This window comes from Heterodontus francisci, chromosome 9 (genome assembly GCF_036365525.1).
Source record: "Heterodontus francisci isolate sHetFra1 chromosome 9, sHetFra1.hap1, whole genome shotgun sequence".
Classification (NCBI taxonomy): Eukaryota; Metazoa; Chordata; class Chondrichthyes; order Heterodontiformes; family Heterodontidae; genus Heterodontus; species Heterodontus francisci.
Genome location: NC_090379.1, coordinates 118156278 through 118176811, shown reverse-complemented (window position 1 = coordinate 118176811; position 20534 = coordinate 118156278). Strand labels below are relative to the sequence as shown.

General features: G+C 45.1%; 1 protein-coding gene across 1 annotated transcript in view; it reads right to left on the bottom strand.

The window, feature by feature from the left end:
• The window catches only part of LOC137374016 (cysteine-rich protein 2-like), a 53475-nt gene that overhangs the window by 31132 nt on the left and 1809 nt on the right, over positions 1-20534 (bottom strand). The window contains exon 2 of the mRNA XM_068039785.1: positions 809-903. Coding sequence (XP_067895886.1) covers positions 809-903 — 95 coding nt within the window. The remainder of the gene's footprint in view (positions 1-808; positions 904-20534) is intronic.

The following is a 20534-nucleotide window of genomic DNA, read 5'->3' as shown; positions in this document are numbered from 1 at the left end:
GTGGTGGGATTATGCAGCAAACAGTGTCCTGTGTACCGTGGCGGGTGTATGTGGCACATAGTGTCCTGTGTACCGTAGTGGATGTATGTGGTGCACAGTGTCCTGTGTACTGTAGTGGATGTATGTGGCGCACAGTGTCCTGTGTACGGTGCAGGGTGTACATGGCGCGGTGTCCTGTGTATCATGGTGGGTGTATGTGGTGCTCAGTGTACTGTGGAGTTTAATTGGTGCTCAGTGTCCTGTGTACCATGGTGGGTGTATGCGGCGCACAGCGTCCTGTGTTCCATGGCAGGTGTATGTGACGCAGTGTTCTGTGTACCATTGCGAGTATATGCAGTGCACAGTGTCCTGTGTACCATGCTGAGTGTATGTGACGTTCAGTGTCCTGTGTACCATGGTGGGTTTATGCAGCAGTGTCCTGTGTACCGTGGAGGCTGTAAGTGGTGCTCAGTGTCCTAGGTACCCTGGAGGTTGTATGTGGCGCTCAGTGTCTGGTGTACTGTGGTGGGTGTATATGGTGCTCAGTGTCTGGTGTACCATGGTGGATGTATGTGACGGTCAGTGTCTGGTGTACCGTGGTGGGTGTATGTGGCGTTCAGTGTCCTATGTAACCTGGAGGTTGTATGTGGCGCTCAGTGTCTGGTGTACTGTGGTGGGTGTATATGGTGCTCAGTGTCCTGTGTACCGTGGTGGATGTATAATGTACATGAGCGTCAAACAATAATTCGATGGGGAGGTGATGCCTGCCACAATTGGCCTTCTGCTCATTACCAGCTGAATCCACAATTCCTGGTTGAGAGGTACTCACCGCAGCGTGACTCCCTGGCGACAGGATTTTATTGCATCGCTCGCATTTCAGACAGAACTTGTGCCAATCCCTCCCCAGTGAAGTCACTTTCTCAGCTGAAACAATAGAAGCATCAGTCAGTCAGAACCATTGCTCAGTTATTCAATGACTGAAAACAGGCACATTAACAGCACAGGCAGCAAACTCATCTCTATTAGTTTGGTACATGTAGGACTTCAGCTCCAAAAAGAGAGGGGCAGGGAACTTAAAGGATAAACATTCTCCATGTTATCTCCTTAATCTGAATAACCCCTCACTTTTTATTGTCTGCCTTTAAACCCTCTCATTTCTCCCAAAGCAGAGAAGAGGGCAAAAGTCCTATCCCTTCGGCACCTTTCAGTGATGCTATCTAAAAAGGATTTGCATTTATATAGTGCCTTTCATGAACTCTGGATGTTCTAAAGCACTTTACAGCCAATGAAGGACTTTCTGAAGTGTAGGAAACACAGAAGCCAATTTGTGCACACCAAACTCCCAGGAACAGCTGCGTGATATTGGCCAGATAAATTGTTTTGGTGATGTTGGTTGAGGGTTAAATATTGGCCAGAACAACAAGGAGAACCCCCTGTTGCTCTTTGAGATAGTACAGTGGGATCTTTTATGTCCACCTGACAGGGCAGACGGGACCTCAGTTTTGAGTCTCACCTGAAGAACATGATCTCCAACAGAGCAGCACTCTGTCAGAACTGCACAGGAGTGTCACCTGGATAACATGTACAAGCCTCTGGAGCAGGACCTGAGTCCACAACCTACTGACTTGGAGGAAAGAGTGCTGCCAACCGAGCAAAGCAGACACTCACGAGGCAGGTAAAAATGGATTTCATTTCAGATTTCTTGCCTCTCTCCCCATAAGAGAATGAATACAAAGCAACCCCAACTATCAATATTGGAAATTCAAAGCATCCAGAATGATGGGGAGGGGAGAGGCAGACTCATACTCTCTCTAATCCATAACCATGAGACATATATATATATTAGAAACTAGTAATGCAGAGTTCTGGGGGTGTGGGTTCGAATCCCACCACAGCAGATGGTGAAATGTGAATTCAATTATAAATCTGGAATTTAAAGCTAGTCTAATGGTGACCACAAAACCATTGTTGATTGTTGTAAAAACCTGTCCCGCCTACATGTGACTCTGGACCCACAACAATGTGGCTGACTCTGAAAAGTGCAAGTTTTTTGTTTTTCGAATGTCACTGCATGTACTGGATTCACACTTGGTGAAAGGTCTCTTTTCAGACCAAGGTGGGCAATGAGGTTCTCCCAGTATCCTGGCTAACATTCCCCGCACATCCGAACCAGGATTAACTTCAAATTCCAGTTTGCAGCATCTAACTGTTACCAGAATGATGACGCCATTTGCAGACATATCAACAGTCCAGAGTATAATTCATTGTTGTGAAATGCTCTGAGTGTAAATGCAAGTCTGGTTAGGGTGGCTCCTTTAAAAAGATCTATGTCAGGCTGTCTGGTATCAGCAGATTAGCTCAAGGATTAATAACAAATGCTATTCACTAAATTATCCCTTTCAAGAAATGTTGAGGCTAAAGAATTGCATAAACAAGGCTCCGGCAATCATTGTTCTCAGTGGGAGTGCTGAGACACACACAGCTTGATCCAAAAGGAAGCACCTTTCAATCCCCAGCTCCTGGTTAATTGATTCCAGGGGAACTGGAATCCCATCACTTGCTACAGAATTTGCTTATGATGCTGAGACAGACTTCCCACTCCCTGCACCCTGAAAGTGCCAACATTTTGTTTATATCCAGGATGGATTTGCAAGGGTTACAGAACCAAGGCTGGTAAATGGAGTTCAGATACAGACCAGCCATGATCCAACTGAATGGGGACACAGGCACAAGGAGCTGAATGGCCTCCTCCAGTTCCTATGTTCCAATGCTGAATGAGCTAGTAGAAATAGGAGGTGCACACAGGGAGCAAGGGTGGTGAAACCCCTATAACACCCTCGCTTGAAGGCACTCACAGACCACAAGCAGAGGGAGCCTCCAACTGAGCGAGGCCTCAAAGCCCACAGCCTTCAAAACCTAGCAATCCTCAGAGTCAAAGGGTAAACTAACCCTGGACAAACTACTAACTATAGTAATGAAAACAAAATACTTCAGATACTGGAAATCTGAAATAAAAGCAGAAAGTGCTGGAAATACTCAGCAGGTCTGGCAGCATCTGTGGGGAGAGAAACAGAGTTAACGTTTCAGGTTCGTCAGAACCCTGCCCTCCCCTCGCAGCATTCTGAAGGTATTATTCCCTCCACGATACCCTGGTCCACTCCTCAGTCACCCCAACAATCGCTCCCCTTCCCATGGCGCCTTTCCATGCAAGAGCAGGAGATGCAACACTTGCCCTTTTACCTCCTCCCTTCTCACCGTCCACGGCCCCAAACACTCCTTCCAGGTGAAGCAGCAATTTACTTCTTTCAAGTCAGTATACTGTATTCACTGCTCATAATGCAGTCTATCTAAACTGGGGAGACCAAACGCAGATTGGCTAATCACTGTATGGAACACCTCCACTCAGTCCAAAAATGTGACCCTGAGCTTCAGTTTGCCTATCGTTTTAATTCTCTGCCCCACTCCCATTCTGACCTCTCCGTCCTCGGCTTCCTGCAATGTGCTAATGAAGACTAATGTAAATTTAAGGAACAGCATCTTATTTTTGATTAGGCGCTTTACAGATTTCCAGAATCAGCACTGAGTTCAACAATTTTGGATCATAACCTCTGCTCACATTTTCTCAGATAGCTGCTATTGGCAATGATTCTGCTATTCAGCTTTACTCCTCCTCAACCCATCTTTTGTTTCAGGGTGGTTTGTGACTTGAAGGGGAACTTGCAGATGGTGGTGTTCCCACGCATCTGCTGCCCTTGTCCTTCTAGATGGTAGAGGCTGTCGAAGGAGGCTTGGTAAGTTGCTGCAGTGCATCTTGTAGATGGAACACAGTGCTGCCACTGTGCGTCGGTGGTGGAGGGAGTGAATGTTGAAGGTGGTAGATGGGGCGCGAATCAAGCAAGTTCCTTTGTCCTCAAACTTCCTTAGTGTTGTTGGAGCAGTTATCCCATTAGCCTAGCACCTGTTGTGGGGAAGCTCCTAGAATGTCTCATGAATTTGATTCAGGTTTTTGAGGAGGTGACCAAGAGGATTGACGAGGCAGGGCGATGGACGTTGTCTACATGGACTTTAGCACGGCCTCTGACAAGGTCCCGCATGGTAGGTTGGTCCGGAAGGTTCAAACACATGGGATCCAGGCTGAGCTAGCCAATTGGATTCAAAATTGGCTTGTTGATAGGAGGCAGAGGGTGGTAGTGGAGGGTTGCTCTTCAGATTGGAGGCCGGTGACCAGTGGTGTGCCACAGGGATCGGTGCTGGGCCCTCTGTTGTTTGTCATATATATTAATGACTTGGATGAGAATGTAGGGGGCATGATTAGTAAGTTTGCAGATTACACCAAAATTGGTGGTATAGTGGACAGTGAAGAAGGTTGTCTAAGGTTATAACAGGATATAGATCAACTGGGAAAGTCGGCAAGGGATTGGCAAATAGAATTTAACGCAGACAAGTGCGAAGTGATGCATTTTGGGAAGTTAAACCAGGGCAGAACATATACAGTGAATGGCAGGGCCCTGGGGAGTGTTGTTGAGCAGAGAGACCTTGGGGTGCAAGTACATAGTTCCCTGAAAGTGGCAGCACAGGTAGACAGGTTGTTGAAGAAGGCTTATGGCATGCTTGCCTTCATCGGCCGAGGCACTGAGTACAAGAGTTGGGACCTCATGTTACAGTTGTACATAACGTTGGTTAGGCCACACTTGCAGTACTGTGTGCAGTTCTGGTCGCCGCACTACAGGAAAGATTTGATTAAGCTGGAGAGGGTGCAGAAAAGATTCACAAGGATGTTGCCTGGTTTGGAGGGCTTGAGTTATAAAGAGAGATTGGATAGGCTGGGTCTGTTTTACCTGGAGCATAGGAGGCTGAGAGGGGACATGATAGAGGTATATAAAATTATGAGAGGCAGAGATAGGGTAGATAGCCAGAGTCTGTTTCCCATGGTAGGGGTGACTAAAACTAGAGGGCATAGATTTAAGGTGAGAGGGAGGAGGTTTTAAGGGGATCAAAGGGGTAAATTTTTCACACAAAGAATAGTGGGTATCTGGAATGAACTGCCTGAGGAGGTGGTGGAGGCAGGAACAGTAGTGACATTTAAGAGGCATCTGGACAGGTACTTGAATGAGCAAGGCATAGAGGGATATGGAATTAATGCAGGCAGGTGGGATTAGTGTGGATAGGCATTATGGTCAGCATGGACGCAGTGGGCCGAAGGGCCTGTTTCTATGCTGTACGACTGTATGACTCTAATATTATTAGGGACAGAATGACTGAGCATTTGGACAACTTGCAGCTGATCAGAGAGAACCAGCATGGTAGCTCATATTTAATGACCCTTGTTGAACTATTTGAGAAGACACGAACATGGTAGATAAGAGAACATTTATGGATTTTATTTATATGGACTTTCAGAAAACTTTCTACAAGGTTCCACATATGTGATTATTAATAAAAATGAGCACACATGACATTGAAGGCAACCTATTGGCTTGGATAGGGAGTTGTTTAGGAGATAAGAGTGCAGATAATGGGTGCGTACTCAAACTGGTATGTAACTAGTGACATTCCCCAGGGATCTGCACTGGGGCTACAACTTTTCACTATATTTATTAATAACTTGGTTGAAGGAATAGAGAGCCTTATATCCGAGTTTGCTGATGACACAAAATTAGCTGGTAAAGTCAATAGAGTAGATGACAGCATAAAATTGCAAAAGGGACACTGACAGATTAAGAGCGTGGGCAAAACTGTTCAGATGGAGTTCCATGTGGAGAAGTGGGAGGTCATCCACTTTGGACCCAAGAAAGATAGATCAGCGTATGTTCTAAATGGCGAGGAACTAGGAAGTGTGGGCAGAGCAGACAGATTTAGCCGTCCATGTCAGGAATCACTAAAACCTAGTGCACAGGTACAAAAAAATAATGATAAAGGCTAATTAACGTTGACCTTTATCTCAAGAGGGCTGGAATACAAAGGGATGGAAATGATGTTGCAGCTGTCCAGAGCTCTGGTTAGACCCCATCTGGAGTAACAGTGTTCAGTCTGGGCACCGCACTCAGGAAGGATATACTGGCCTTGGAGGCAGTACAGCACAGATTCACCACAATGAAACAGGGCAGAAAGGGTTAAATGATGAGGACAGGTTGCATAGACTGGGCTCATATTCCCTTGAATATGGACGTCTAAGGCGAGCTCTACTTGAGGTGTTTATTACAGGATTTGACAGGTTCTCTCTACCTGCCCTCGTTCCTCTAGTGGAGGAAAATTAAGAGCTAGGCCATTCAGGGGTGATGTCAGGAAGCACTTCTTCATGCAAAGGGTAGTGAAAATCTGGAAGCCTCCTCCATAAAGCTGATTACCCTGGGGGTCAATTCAAAATTTCAAAACAGAGTTTAATAGATATCTGTTAGGCAAGGGTATTAAGGGCTACAGAACAAAGGCAAGTAGATGGAGTTCAGATGCAAATCAGTCATGATCTAATTGAATGATGGAAAGGGCTGGAGGGGCTGAATGGTCTCCTCCTGCTCCGATAAATGTAAGTTCCTCCTTTCATTCTTTGAAACAGAAATGTGCAGGGACAAGGTTGGGGAAAGCTCACATATCAACAGACCACACCTGCCATTAACAGCCCAAGCCTTAGAAACCAAAGTTTATTTAAAAACTAAAATATCGTGCCAGGATGTAGTCACTCATCTCCTAAAATAGAAGCTGACGAATGGTGTAATGATGGAATAGCAGTTAAACTACTGGAAATAATGGAAGGAAATAGCCAAGGGAAATTGGTGCACCAGTGCTCCAGACTGTATTGTTCTCAGTGGAGAGTTAAGTGTGCAATACACTTGAACCATCAGGTTGCAGAATGAAAGAGAGGGGGGACAGGACTTTCCGAACACGGTTGCTACGGGTGATCAGTGGGATGACTGGAAGAGCTCTGAACTGCTTGGGTCTGTGGACCTTTCACAGACATCAGCAATTCTGAAGTAATGGTGAGATTTTGTTTCATAAAAACTGTGCTTCGCCCGGTACTTTTAACTTGAAGCCCACTTCTCTAAATGAATAATGTGGCCTTTTGTTCACTGGGCTGCACAGAACAACTGGCCTAAGGCAGCTGTTGCCCTCCTACATATACTTGAACACAGATGCACACACAACTCCCTGTTCCAGTCTTTATTCTGTATAGATATCTGGGAAAGAATGACTTGCATTTCTATAGCACCTTTCACAACCTCACGCCACCTCAAAGTGCTTTACAGCCAATCAAGTTTTTTTGTTGAATGTATTCACTGTTGTGTCAATTTAAGGTCCCAAAAACAGCAATGTGATAATCTGTTTTAGTGATGGTGATTGAATGATAAATATTGGCCAGGGCAGTGGGGATAACTCACCTAATCTTCTTTAAATAGTGGCCATGGGGTCATTTACATCCACCCAAGAGGGCAGCCAGGGCCTTGGTCTCAGTTGAAAGATGGCAGCTCTGACAGACAGAGTGCAGCTGCACTCTATCACTGCTGCACTGAAATGTCACCCTAGTTTGTAGGCTAAATTCAATGGAGTGGGACTTGAACCCACAACCTCCTGACTCAAAGATGAGTGCGTTACCCACTGAACCACATCATGGCAGAGTTAAGATATTAAAAGAGTAGTGACTGGCCAACTCAGAGACCTTCACCGTGTAATAAAAAAAATAATTCTTCCCCACCCCACCTACGCATAACCTGTGGGCTGCTGCTGACGAGACAAGTCACCTGAAATTTCATGCAGCAGAAGGCCGAGCTCCTACTGGAGAGGTGACAGAGGACAGCGGACTATTTAGGTGAGGCCCAAGGCCCAAATTTCAGGCCTCCTGATTGGTGGACAATGGATTTCCTGCAGTAGACAAAACAGAAGAGCCAGAATAGATGAGGCAATGTTGCCGGCTGGCTGGTTTCACCAAGAAACAAAAACTTGTTGGCATATGTGACAAAGCTAATGGCTCAAGAGACATATCTAGATTCTGCTTTATGGCATCAGGAATTCTGACCTCAACTAGACACCATTGGGTGCAAAATCCTGACATCTTCCAGAATCTGTCAACATCCCTCAGTGGTAGAACAGCTACTCAACAGGGCATGAATTCCAAATTAGCAAGCTGCACAAACCTGTCACTTTAATTGTTAATGATGCTTGATGGCAGCTCAACCTAAAGGGAAAATAACATTAGCAATGTGCTTGTGTGATGTGATAGAGGTATTTAAAATTATGAAGGGATTCAATAGGGTAGACATGGAGAAGATGCTTCCACTTGCGGTGGGGTGGCAAATTAATAAGCCATAAATATTAGCCACTAATAAATCCAATAGGGAATTCAGGAGAAACTTCTTTACCCACAGGAGTGGTTAGAATGTGGAACTCACCACCACCGCAAGGAGTAGTAGAGGCGAATAGCATAGAAGCATTTAAGAGGAAGCTAGATAAACACACATGGAAAAAGGAATAGAAGGATAGGGTTATATGAAGTAGGGTGGGAGGAAGTTTGAGTGCAGTATAAAGACTAGTATGGATCCATTGGCCCAATGGCCTGTTTCTTTGCTGTACATTATGTGAGAATTCTTGAGCTTTTAATTCCAGTTTCTTAACACAGTGGGAGTCAGCAACTGGAGAATTTCACGCACACACACGTACCTCCAGCCCACAGCTGCATGCCCCACCCATCTTCCAGCACAGTCAAAGTCTCCTCCTAGACACAGTCGGCACTTAACATCAGCTGTCCTTACTCCTTACACAAGCCACCATTCCCACGGTCAAGAATTTCTTCCAAACACCAGTCAGCTCACCACCTGCAGTTCCTGGGCACAACTGGCAGCAACTTGATCCCCTCTGACGCCAGGGTGCCCGTCCTGATCTGTTGAGTCTGCCCAGTTACAGTGCCGGGGGTGGTGGGTGTGGGGGAGAGGCACAATAGAACCGGAACCAATCTAAGGGCTCAAGTGCATTAGACCTCGAGTAAGGCTTGTAAAGAATCAGCAATACTGTTAGATGTAGTGTCCTTTTACAAGAGAATAGCTCACTTTAATGCACCAGGCATCTTGGAAAATGCTGACTGGATGGATCAACTAAAGACAGAACACACACCATTGAACTCCAGCAGCAATTTCTGCCTTGTGTTGCCAAAGGTTTTGCTTATTTGCCTATTCATTTTTTTAAAAATAAGAATGGTACAAGTGTAACATACACTTTTCTTGTGGAATTGTTTTCCATCTGTAACACTGATCAGCATAGCCATTTACAATCCCCTTATTCACATAGTGTAGCGGTTATGTTACTAGACTAATAATCCAGAGAACATGAGTTCAAATCCCACCATGGTAGTCTGAGAATCTGAGTTTAATTTAAAAGAAAAACTCTGAAAATAACATACTGGTATCAGTGACCATGAAACTGTTGGATTGTTGTAAAAACCCAACTGGTTCCACTGTTGCCCAGTGTTGTAACTAGAGTGATTTCTCCTGCACTGCACCAGGCATGGTCAAGCTCCACAGTCAATGCCGTTTAACAGCCTCAATCTCTCTCCCTCACTGTCTGGACTCCAGCTGCGAGTGATAACTCTGAACTGGGAGCATCAGTCAGAACTGATCTGTTATTCCAGTGAGAATGACTGTATCAACCCATTGTTCCCTATTCGCCCACCAGTGGAAACAAATATATCCCCATTTACCCATAGTAAGGTCCCCAGGTTTCACCCACCCATTTACTGGCTGCTCCTCTCTGTCACTCCCACTTGCCCCTTTACTGGTTGTTCCCAGCTCTGCAGAAAATGCTGATCCCCCACACCCACCCCATTCCCCAGTCTCCTAATCTCCACCCTGCCAGAATGCCAATCCCCGACCCCCATCTCTCCCTCTCCCCCATGCCCGACCCTCAATCCCTGACCCATAGTTTCTCTCTCTCTCCCAATCCCTGACCCCTGGAGATTGGGAGGTGGTGACGGGGGTGAGGAGCACTGGGATAGGCAGTGGTCCTGTGGAAAGTCAGGGTCGTAGCTAGGGTAAACAAGTTCTCGATACCTTTGACTATTCACTCTGCTGTCAGATGATCAGTCACATTTCCGATCTTATCTTTACCAACTGACAGCAACACACACCCAAGAGTCTGAACATAAGCTGCAAAACAGCAGTTGATGCAGATCATACTATCTTTGACAGTTCCGTGCAGACTTGGCGACGGTCTTACAAGTCCTGTACTTTATCTTATTATTCACTCTGCTTTCTCTATCTGCTGGGGTGGAGCAGGTTCCTTGCACCATCTTGTTTCAATCTTCTTGTAATCACATCTGCTCTTTTCCACAAAGTATTCTTTACTCAGTGATCTGTTTTGACTTACAAACAGGATTCTGGCTCTGGTGCTTTTAGTTTTTTTTTAAAGTTTGTTTTCCTCCCTTATTCCCAAACGCTGGAGTCGAATAGGATGTAGGAATTTCCAAACTCAGATTTTATTATATGTTACAAGTCAACTATAATAAAAGGAACAAGTTCAAAACTCAGCCCAGACTCTGGTGGGCTCATTCTGCCCTGAATAGTTTGATTTTGTGATTAGGGAACCAGAAACAGCCACTTATCCCTTGGCCCTGCCACCCAGTTCTGATACTTCCATCACAGCCTGCAGTCCCATAAGTTTCTCAAACCCAATTGCTACAGAATGATTTGTCGCCTTCGATCCCGTTCTGCCTTGTGTTAGGCTTTCACCACTAGTGGTCCTGTCACTGTGTGAGAACTGTGCCCTATCTTGATAGTTGGCATTCTGTGTGGTGTAAACCTTGCTTCAACTATTGTGAATATCTTCACATAGAAAAAAATGCAGCAATTTAGGAAAGTTCAATAATGTTTTATCTCAGAATAGATATAAACCAGATGCTTTGAAGCACAGTGTGCACCCAGTGTTGAAAAGGATCTATTGGCTACAGAGGGCATCATTCAGGCAAATTCTTAGACAGTTCTCTTGCCGTTGTGAGCCTTACATCAGTGGTGGGAAAGTTATTGGAAGGGATTCTGAGAGACAGGATTTATATGCATTTGGAAAGGCATGGTCTGATTAGGGATAGTCAGCATGGCTTTGTGTGTGGGAAATCATGTCTCATGAATTTGATTGAGTTTTTCGAGGAGATGACCAAGAGGATTGACGAGGGCAGGGCGATGGACGTTGTCTACATGGACTTTAGCAAGGCATTGACAAGGTCCCGCATGGTAGGCTGGTCCAGACGGTTCGAACATATGGGATCCAGGATGAGCTAGCCAATTGGATACAAAATTGGCTTGGTGATAGGAGGCAGAGGGTGGTAGTGGAGGGTTGTTTTTCAGATTGGAGGCCGGTGACCAGTGGTGTGCCGCAGGGATCTGTGCTGGGCCCTCTGTTGTTTGTCATATATATTATTCACATCCAAGTCATCGTAGGGGGCATGATTAGTAAGTTTGCAGATGAAACCAAAATTGGTGGTATAGTGGACAGTGAAGAAGGTTGTCTAAGGTTACAACAGGATTTAAATCAACTGGGAAAGTGGGCAAGGGATTGGCAAATGGAATTTAATGCAGACAAGTGCAAAGTGATGCATTTTGGGAAGTTAAACCAGGGCAGGACATATACAGTGAATGGCAGGGCCCTGGGGAGTGTTGTTGAGCAGAGAGACCTTGGGGTGCAAGTACATAGTTCCCTGAAAGTGGCAACACAGGTAGACAGGGTGGTGAAGAAGGCGTATGGCATGCTTGCCTTCATCGGCCGAGGCACTGAGTACAAGAGTTGGGACGTCATGTTACAGTTGTACAGAACGTCGGTTAGGCCGCACTTGGAGTACTGTGTGCAGTTCTGGTTGCCGCACTACAGGAAAGATTTGATTAAGCTAGAGAGGGTGCAGAAAAGATTCACAAGGACCATGCCTGGTTTGGAGGGCTTGAGTTATAAAGAGAGATTGGATAGGCTAGGTCTGTTTTCCCTGCAGCGAAGGACGCTGAGAGGGGACATGATAGAGGTGTATAAAATTATGAGAGGTATAGATAGGGTAGATAGCCAGAGTCTGTTTCCCTTGGTTGGGGTGACTAAAACTAGAGGGCATAGATTTAAGGTGAGAGGGAGGAGGTTTAAAGGGGATCAAAGGGGTAAACTTTTCACACAAAGAATAGTGGGTATCTGGAATGAGCTGCCAGAGGAGGTGGTGGAGGCAGGAACAGTAGCGACATTTAAGAGGCATCTGGACAGGTACTTGAATGAGCAAGGCATAGAGGGATATGGAATTAATGCAGGCAGGTGGGATTAGTATAGATAGGCATTAAGGTCGGCATGGACGCAGTGGGCCGAAGGGCCTGTTTCTATGGTGTACGGCTCTATGACTCTAAAACAACGCTAGAGAAACCGTAAACCAGGTATGAGCAAATCTGTCGAAACATACTATTGTCCAGTGATACCCCATGATCCAGGATAAAAGATGATAAAAGATTTATCCCAGGAGATAAATGTTTCTCCCTATTATTCTGTCAAAACCATTTATGATTTTGAACATCTCTATTAAACCTCACCTTAACTTTTCTGCTGCAAAGGTAACAATCCCACTTTATCCAGTTTCTCCACATCCAGACCTCCATCTTTCATCCTTGACAATCTCCACTGGATCACAGATCTTTCAGCACACCATTCTCAATATCCTCTGTCTTCAACTCTTCCCCAACTCCATTCTTCCCTGACCATTTCCACACTAGTTAATCACAAATGACCATCCAGCCCATTGCTCTCCGAGCTCCTACATTACAACCTTGGTATCTGACCGGAATCTAGAATTCCACTCAGTTCTTCCACAAGAGCCCACTCAAGGGTTTAACACCCCTCCCCATGACCCCCACTCCCGAGATGCTTTGGCACCCCCGATATACGAGTTCAACTTCAAAGCCTGATTGTACCAGTGGACCTACTGTACAGCACAGAGCCACATGACAGCTTTTACCACAATTGAAAATCACATGATATCCTGCACTATAACCTGAATCCCCACGAGAACTGTAGTCACCACCCAATATCCCACGGGAAGGCCAGCACGGCCCAATATCCCAAGGGAGGGCCAGCAAACATCCTGGGGTTACCAATGACCAGAAACTGAACATGACCAACTATAAGAGCAGGTCAGAGGATAGGAATTCTGTGGCAAGTAATTCACCTCCTGACTCCCCAAAGTCTGTCCACCATCTACAAGGCACAAGTCAGGAATGTGATGGAATAATCTCCACTTGCCTGGATGGGTGGGGCTCCAACAACACTCAGGTAGCTCAACACCATCCAGGACAAAGCAGCCTGTTTGACTGGCACCCCATCCACCACCTTCAATGTTCATTCCCCTCACCACTGACGCACAGTGGCAGCAGTGTGTACCATCTACAAGATGCACTGCAGCAACGCACCAAGGCTCTTCGACAGCACCTTCCAAACCCACGACCTCCACTACGTGGAAGGACAAGGACAGCAGATGCATGGGAACACCACTACCTGCAAGTTTCCCTCCAAGTCACACACCATCCTGACTTGGAACTATATCACTGTTCCTTCACTGTCACTGGGTCAAAATCCTGCAACTCCCTCCCTAACAGCACTGTGGGTGTACCTACCCCACATGGACTGCAGCGGTTCAAGAAGGCAGCTCACCACCACATTCTCAAGGGCAATTAGGGATGAGTAACAAATGCTGGCCTAGCCAGCGATGCCCACATCCCATGATGTAGCACTGTGGAGTGCTACATAACTTGTAATTATTTATTAACAATACCACAAGTGACATCAATGAACCCAGAAGCAAAGGAATCCAGATATAATGTGTAAAACTTTTGCTGTCTCCAGAAGATTGTAGATGGTAATCCAATCCCATGGTGCAGCAAAGCTCTCATGGTTTATGGTTTCATTTGAACTCCTTCATTGGGAGTAAATGGATTTATAAGGCTACATTCCAATCAGTCTCTTTTATCTGGCTCCATACACAGCCCCTCTGACTTACTCTCCTGCTCCAAGCTCCATTCTACTTTAGCAAACCATTTTGGCAAGAATCATGGAAAAGTCAAGTGTGTATGATAACCCTGTTACCCGATATAATTATGCATTAACACCAGCTGATGTAGATCTCAACTTTACGAGAAGTTCTTGACAATAAAGAGAGAAAGTGACGGGGTGGAGGGCAAATGTAGAGCACCAAACGGACAAATTATGCATTTCAGTCAGGTCCAGAAAGAGAAATATTAAACAACCTTTCACCTTTCTCTAATTCTGGCCTCTTCACTTTCCCGATTTTAATTAATTCACCACTGACAGCCATGCCTTCAGCTGCCCAGGCCCGAAACTCCAGAATTCCCTCCCTACACCTCTCCGCTTCTCTACCTCTCTCTACTCCTCTAAGATGCTTCTCAAAACCTACTTTATGACCAGGCTTTTGGTTACCTGCCATTACATCTCATGTGGCTATTTTGTTTGATAACACACCTCTGAGGTGCTTTGGGATGTTTTACTACATTAAAGGCACTACATAAATACAAGTCGTTGTTCTTCTTTGGATCCGGTTATTTAAGGGAGGTGGGTGGGAGAAACAGGGAAGGAGCGCAGGAGTCCAGGGGCAACCTAGAAATCCCAGGGACACAGAGGTCCTGCTGGTATTGACGATAAGACCGCCATCATTTAGCTATTTTATTTCCCATCCTGCAGCCGGCCAGATTGCCAGCTGGCCAGTGGGAAAACCAGAGGCCTTGGGGCCAGCTGATCGCAGAAGGGTTAATATTAACCCTATTGATTCTGGCAAAAGGGCAACACCCAAATCCTTAACCTAAATTTTTCTTTCAGGTGCTGTCTGCCCGGCTGTGTATTTCCAGTGCTGTTGGTGGGTTATGTTAAAATGCCATGCAGAAAATGAAAAAGAACAAAGCAAACTCATCTTCAGAAACTGCAGTGTGCAAACCATTGACACAGGAAAGGGAAGCAGTGAAGTCGCTCTGTTTCAGTGGCATTTATAACCTCCCACACCCTAGCAACGGGACATGAAAAGGTCATCTGTGTTCCTGCACAATGCCGTCTTGTTTATTCTTTCCCCATTGGAAATTGAGATGGGAGCAGAGATTCCCACTGGAAAAATGAGAAGCATGCCAGCTCTAGTCACAAGGAGACCATATGACAGGTGTGTGATAAAAGACCCCTTGTACTCTTCCTGCCACTCTGTCTGGCACGTCCCTCACAGGACACCCACTGTCCATTGCATTGAGCTAGCATGGTTTAATCAAAAAATGTTAATATTTTACTGTGTGGAAAACATTGGCAGCTTTACTCCTAAAATAAACTATTCCTCACAATGAATAATAGATTGCCAAACCCAAACATTTCCACTCACCTTCCACCGTTACGTGACTCTGCTTTGAACCAGTGATTTTGTTTCACTATAGGACATTCATTTAAAAATATTTGGACAGGACTCAATTTGGTTAGAGCTCAGCTGTTGTACTATGAAAACCCTCGCACTAAATGCTAATAGCAATATCATAAATGCAACATTCCCAAGAGCTCTGCAGTTTTCACTCCCAGCCCTAAAATAATCCCTCATTGTTGTCTCCTGTAAATTGAGCTATTATTAATTTGCTATTCTGTTGTCATGACAACTCAGTACAGCCCATCAGCTCCATCTCAACACTGTTTAGCATTCCTGAGAGATTGGAATCATCTATCTAGTTATTATAAGTATACCAGATGGCAGGATTAACTCAAAATCCAGAGGTTTCAATGGCATTCACAACCCTCTCAATCTTTCATAATCTGCCCTGTACATTACAATAATGACTACACTTCAAAAGTACTTCATTGTCTCTAAAGCACTTTGGCACATTCTGAAGTCACAAATGACTCTGTATAAATGCAAGTTCTTTCTTCCTTTGGTCTATAGCTATTGGGACCTACAACCTCCATCCTGCCATGTAGTGAAAGAGTGTAAAACTGTGCTTGGTATAGCAGTTTGGTTAACTACTGAGCTGGAGTTCCATTGAAAATCAGCACAAGCTTTAAATTCTTCCATGGCAGTGTTTCCCAGCACAGCTCCGCATCTAGAGCTTATTAAAATAAAAGAGTTTTACCAAAATGCTAAGATGAGATCTATACTGTTCGCACTCCTCATACACACATCCATCACTCCCTCAATCTCTCCAACCTTTTCTAACTAACTAAAGAGAAATAGGGGGAAATTTATGTTCTCCCCCATGTCGGGTTTGGAGGTGGGGAGAGCGTAAAATCAGGTGGGATGGTGGCAAGCAGGATGGGGGAGGTTCCCGCCACCATCTCGCCACTGCCAAAGGTTATTCTGGTGCGGGAAGGCCAACGGAGGGCCTTAACAGGGCAATTAACACCCCCATTAAGGGCCTCTTCCAGCCGCAGCTGCAATTAGCTATTCAGCAGGTGGCCCTGTCGCCGCACAGGAAGCACACCACAGGAAACCATGCATGCTGCTTCCAGGCTTCTGGGTTGGGTTGGGTTGGGTTTGGTTTGGGGGGGATGATCTCCTTTGTTAAAAGGCACTTAGTGCAGGGCTATGGGGTAGATCAGAGGAATGGGATTGACTGGATTGATCTACAGACAGCCAGCATGGAATTGATGGGCCGAATGGCCTCCTTCTGTACTATAATGACTTGCCATTATATAGGTCCTTTCCTCGACCCCAGGATGTCCCAAAATGATTTACAGCTAATGTAACACTTTTGAAGTGCAGTCACTGTTGTAATGTAGGAAATGTCGCAGCCAATTTGCACACAGCAAGATCCCACAAACAGCAATGTGATAATAGAGTCAGAGCCATAGAGTTGTACAGCATAGAAACAGGCCCTTTGGCCCACCACATCCATGCTGACCATAATGCTGATCTATACTAATCCCACCTGCCTGCATTAATTCCATATCCCTCTATGCCTTGCTCATTCAAGTACCTGTCCAGATGCCTCATAAATGTTGCTACTGTTCCTGCCTCCACCACCTCCTCTGGCAGCTCATTCCAGATAGCCACTATTCTTTGTGTGAAAAATTTACCCCTTTGATCCCCTTTAAACCTCCTCCCTCTCACCTTAAATCTATGCCCTCTAATTTTAGTCACTCCGACCAAGGGAAATAGACTCTGGCTATCTGCTCTATCTATGCCTCTCATAATTTTATATACCTCTATCATGTCCCCTCTCAGCCTCCTTCGCTCCAGGGAAAACAGACCCAGCCTATCCGATCTCTCTTTATAACTCACGCCCTCCAAACCAGGCAACATCCTTGTGAATCTTTTCTGCACCCTCTCTAGCTTAATCACATCTTTCCTGTAGTGCGGCAACCAGAACTGCACACAGTACTCCAAGTGTGGCCTAACCAACGTTATGTACAACTGTAACATGACGTCCCAACTCTAGTACTCAATGCCTCAGCCGATGAAGGCAAGCATTCCATACGCCTTCTTGGCCAGATAATCTTTGGTAGTGATGTTGTTGAGGGATAAATATTGGCCAGGAGGTGGGGAGAACGCCATTGCTCTTCTACCAATAGTGCCGTGATCTTTTACATGTGCCTGAGGGAGCAGACAGGGCCTCGGTTTAACAGCTCATCCAAACGAGGACACTGCCAGCAGTGCAGCACTCCCTCAGTACTGCACTGAAGTGTCGCCCTGGATTTTATGCTCAAATCTCTGGAGTGGGGTTTGAACCCAGGACCCTCTGACTCAGAGGCAGGAGTGCTGCCCACTGAGAAGAGTTAAGATCGATAAGAAATGTTTTAAGTGATTGACTCACCCACGAGCAGATAACTGATCTATTGATCAGTAATTGCGGATGGCAGTTGAATGGACATCCACAGCCTCCTTCATTAAGGTGCCTCTCCCCCAAACAGCCTCCCAAAGTCCCACTTTATCCATGTGAATTACTGCTGAAACAAGTTACTCAGATTTGATTTTATAGGCTAGTGACAAGGCTGGATGGCTTTATGGGAAGTACTGAAATTCTGCAATGGCAAGGTTTCGAGCTAAGAGTTTTAAAAAGTTACTCTTACTGTGATAATGTCCCAAACATTTTGACGATCAATGCTACAGATTTTTAAAAAGTTGAAAGAACAATTTCTCTTCCCCTTAGTTCCATGTTAATTGATGCAGCATTTCATTGTACTGGTCAAAATAACTGCAGCTGTGTTTCAACAACGAGGCTGCAGCTTCCCACTGACTGCAGTGACAAGTGTAAGCAATGTTGGGGAAGGTAAAAATCTCTGGTTACAGTGTTAAATTAGTGGTTTTCAAACTGCTCTTTGTGGGGGACCCACTCCCAGGCAGCCCGTGTAAACCCTGACACGCCTCCCGGGATACCCTGTAAATCCTAATACGCCTCCTGGGACACCCCCTTCCCACCCCAAATATTTGCACACACCCAGGGAGCCCCTGTAAACATTAACACACTCCTGGACAAATCCTGCCAATATGGACATACTGTAAAAAAGCTCTTCAAATTGACTCATTCCTCCACTGGGTGGAGTTTGACCCAAGCTCCTAGAGTCAGTCTCCGAGCAACATGGGGATTACTGGATGAAGAAAGGTCCGTTCACCTTCCACCATCCTGGTAGTCACATGTTACAATGATAATGGAGTTATTGACTGATCACTGTAATCAATCTCTATTAATGAGTCTACACCAGACCCAGACATGAGGGGAGGAAAACCCCAGTGCTGGAGAGCTTTGGGAACCATAGGTCCAAATCACCTGTTCCTCCCAAACATACAATACTCACCACATCATGTTTCAAATTACTCAGATAGTGGATTGAAAAATCACAAAATAAACTGAGGCAGAAAACTTCTTGTGGCATTTGAACATTTAAATAATGCAGAGAATAATAATAATAAAAGTCAGAGAATACCTGACAATTTGAAATGGCTACATTCTCTATTTGGCCCTTTGCTTCCTCCACACTCCGCATGACTCCATTTTTCTGTCATCAGAACTTCTCCCCTAATGGTTTGCTGCAGCTCTTTAAGAGCTGCTGCCTTGCTAGATTTTGAACTCTGCATGGTTCCCCAACAGCATTGTTATTTACAGCCAAATCACTGTGTAAAAAGTGAGAGTATTCAGTTAATTGGGCACTGTTACACTGTGCAAAACCTGCACTCTTGCTGATTTATCCCACCCCAGCAGGGATCACTAATAGTGTGTTTATTAAGTGATGTGCTGATCCATAGAAAATAGGAGCAGGAGTAGGCCATTCGGCCCTTCGAACCTGCTCCGTCATTCATTATGATCATGGCTGATCATCCAACTCAGTAACCTGTTCCTGCTTTCTCCCCATACCCTTTGATCCCTTTAGACCCAAGAGCTATATCTAACTCCTTCTTGAAAACATACAATGTTTTGGCTTTACCCACTTTCTGTGGTAGCGAATTCCACAGGCTCACCACTCTCTGGGTAAAGAAATTTCTCCTTATCTCAGTTTAAATTCAGCCTTTTATTGTGGTGGGATTGGAACCCATGTCCTGAGAGCAACACCCTCAGTCTCTGGGTTATGAGTCCAGTCACAATACCACTACACCACCACCTCCCCACATCCCTGCTCTTTTGCTGCAAAATGCAACAACAAAAAATGAAGAGCAGGCACCAGGAGCATCCAACAGACTGGTTCTGACCCTGAACTAAGGAATTATTTTTAACAGAGCAGTTTGCCTATGGAGCTGCTCATGGCGAGCTCAACTGGTTTGGGAACAATAGGTGCAAAAGAGAGTGACGGAGAAAGTTTAATGGGAAAAATATCAGAGGCAAAGTGAGACTCAAAGTGCATGCTGTCTACAAGACTTTTAATATATCTACACACAGATATATATCTATATATACACATATATACATTATATATATATAAATATTATACACACAGATTGTGTCTATGTATCTACATAGTGCAAACAATATATACCATAGAACAGGAAGTACCTTTAGGTGAATGACAGTTGTTATTATGGCATGGATGAAACGAGATTGCTGAGGCAGTCTCAGAATAGACTCTCTAGTTAGTAACATACCAACACAGATAGAGCCGATAGGAGGTTCTGCATGCTGTACAAAATTGCATAGAAATTTAATTTAGCATCATCCTGCGTCTAATTGCTGAAAGTGATTTGTTTGGTTCCACACTGCTCAATCTATTTGACTACCAAGTAACAGGCATGGCAATATCAGAAGGGCTAAAGTCTGCAATCAAGCCCCAGGGACAGGAGTATCAGGCGAAGAGAGGGGCAATGCCCTGGGGAGCGTGGAGGAAGGGACACCTCAGGCAGACTGTCATTTTTTTTTCTTTTTTCCTGCAAGCCTTTCCTTTATCTTATGAAAGTTACTCTTGAATCTGCTTCCACCACCCTTTCAGGCAGTGAATTCCAACTCGTCACATTAAGAAAGAATCTTATTTGTGGGTTTTTTGCCAGTTACATGTAAGCTATATTCACGCTTATTCAGCTCTCTCATGGTGCTGGGCTGTAGACCAAAGCAAATGTTCATATCCAATATCACCCCACCCTCATTCCATATCACAGAATAGTTACA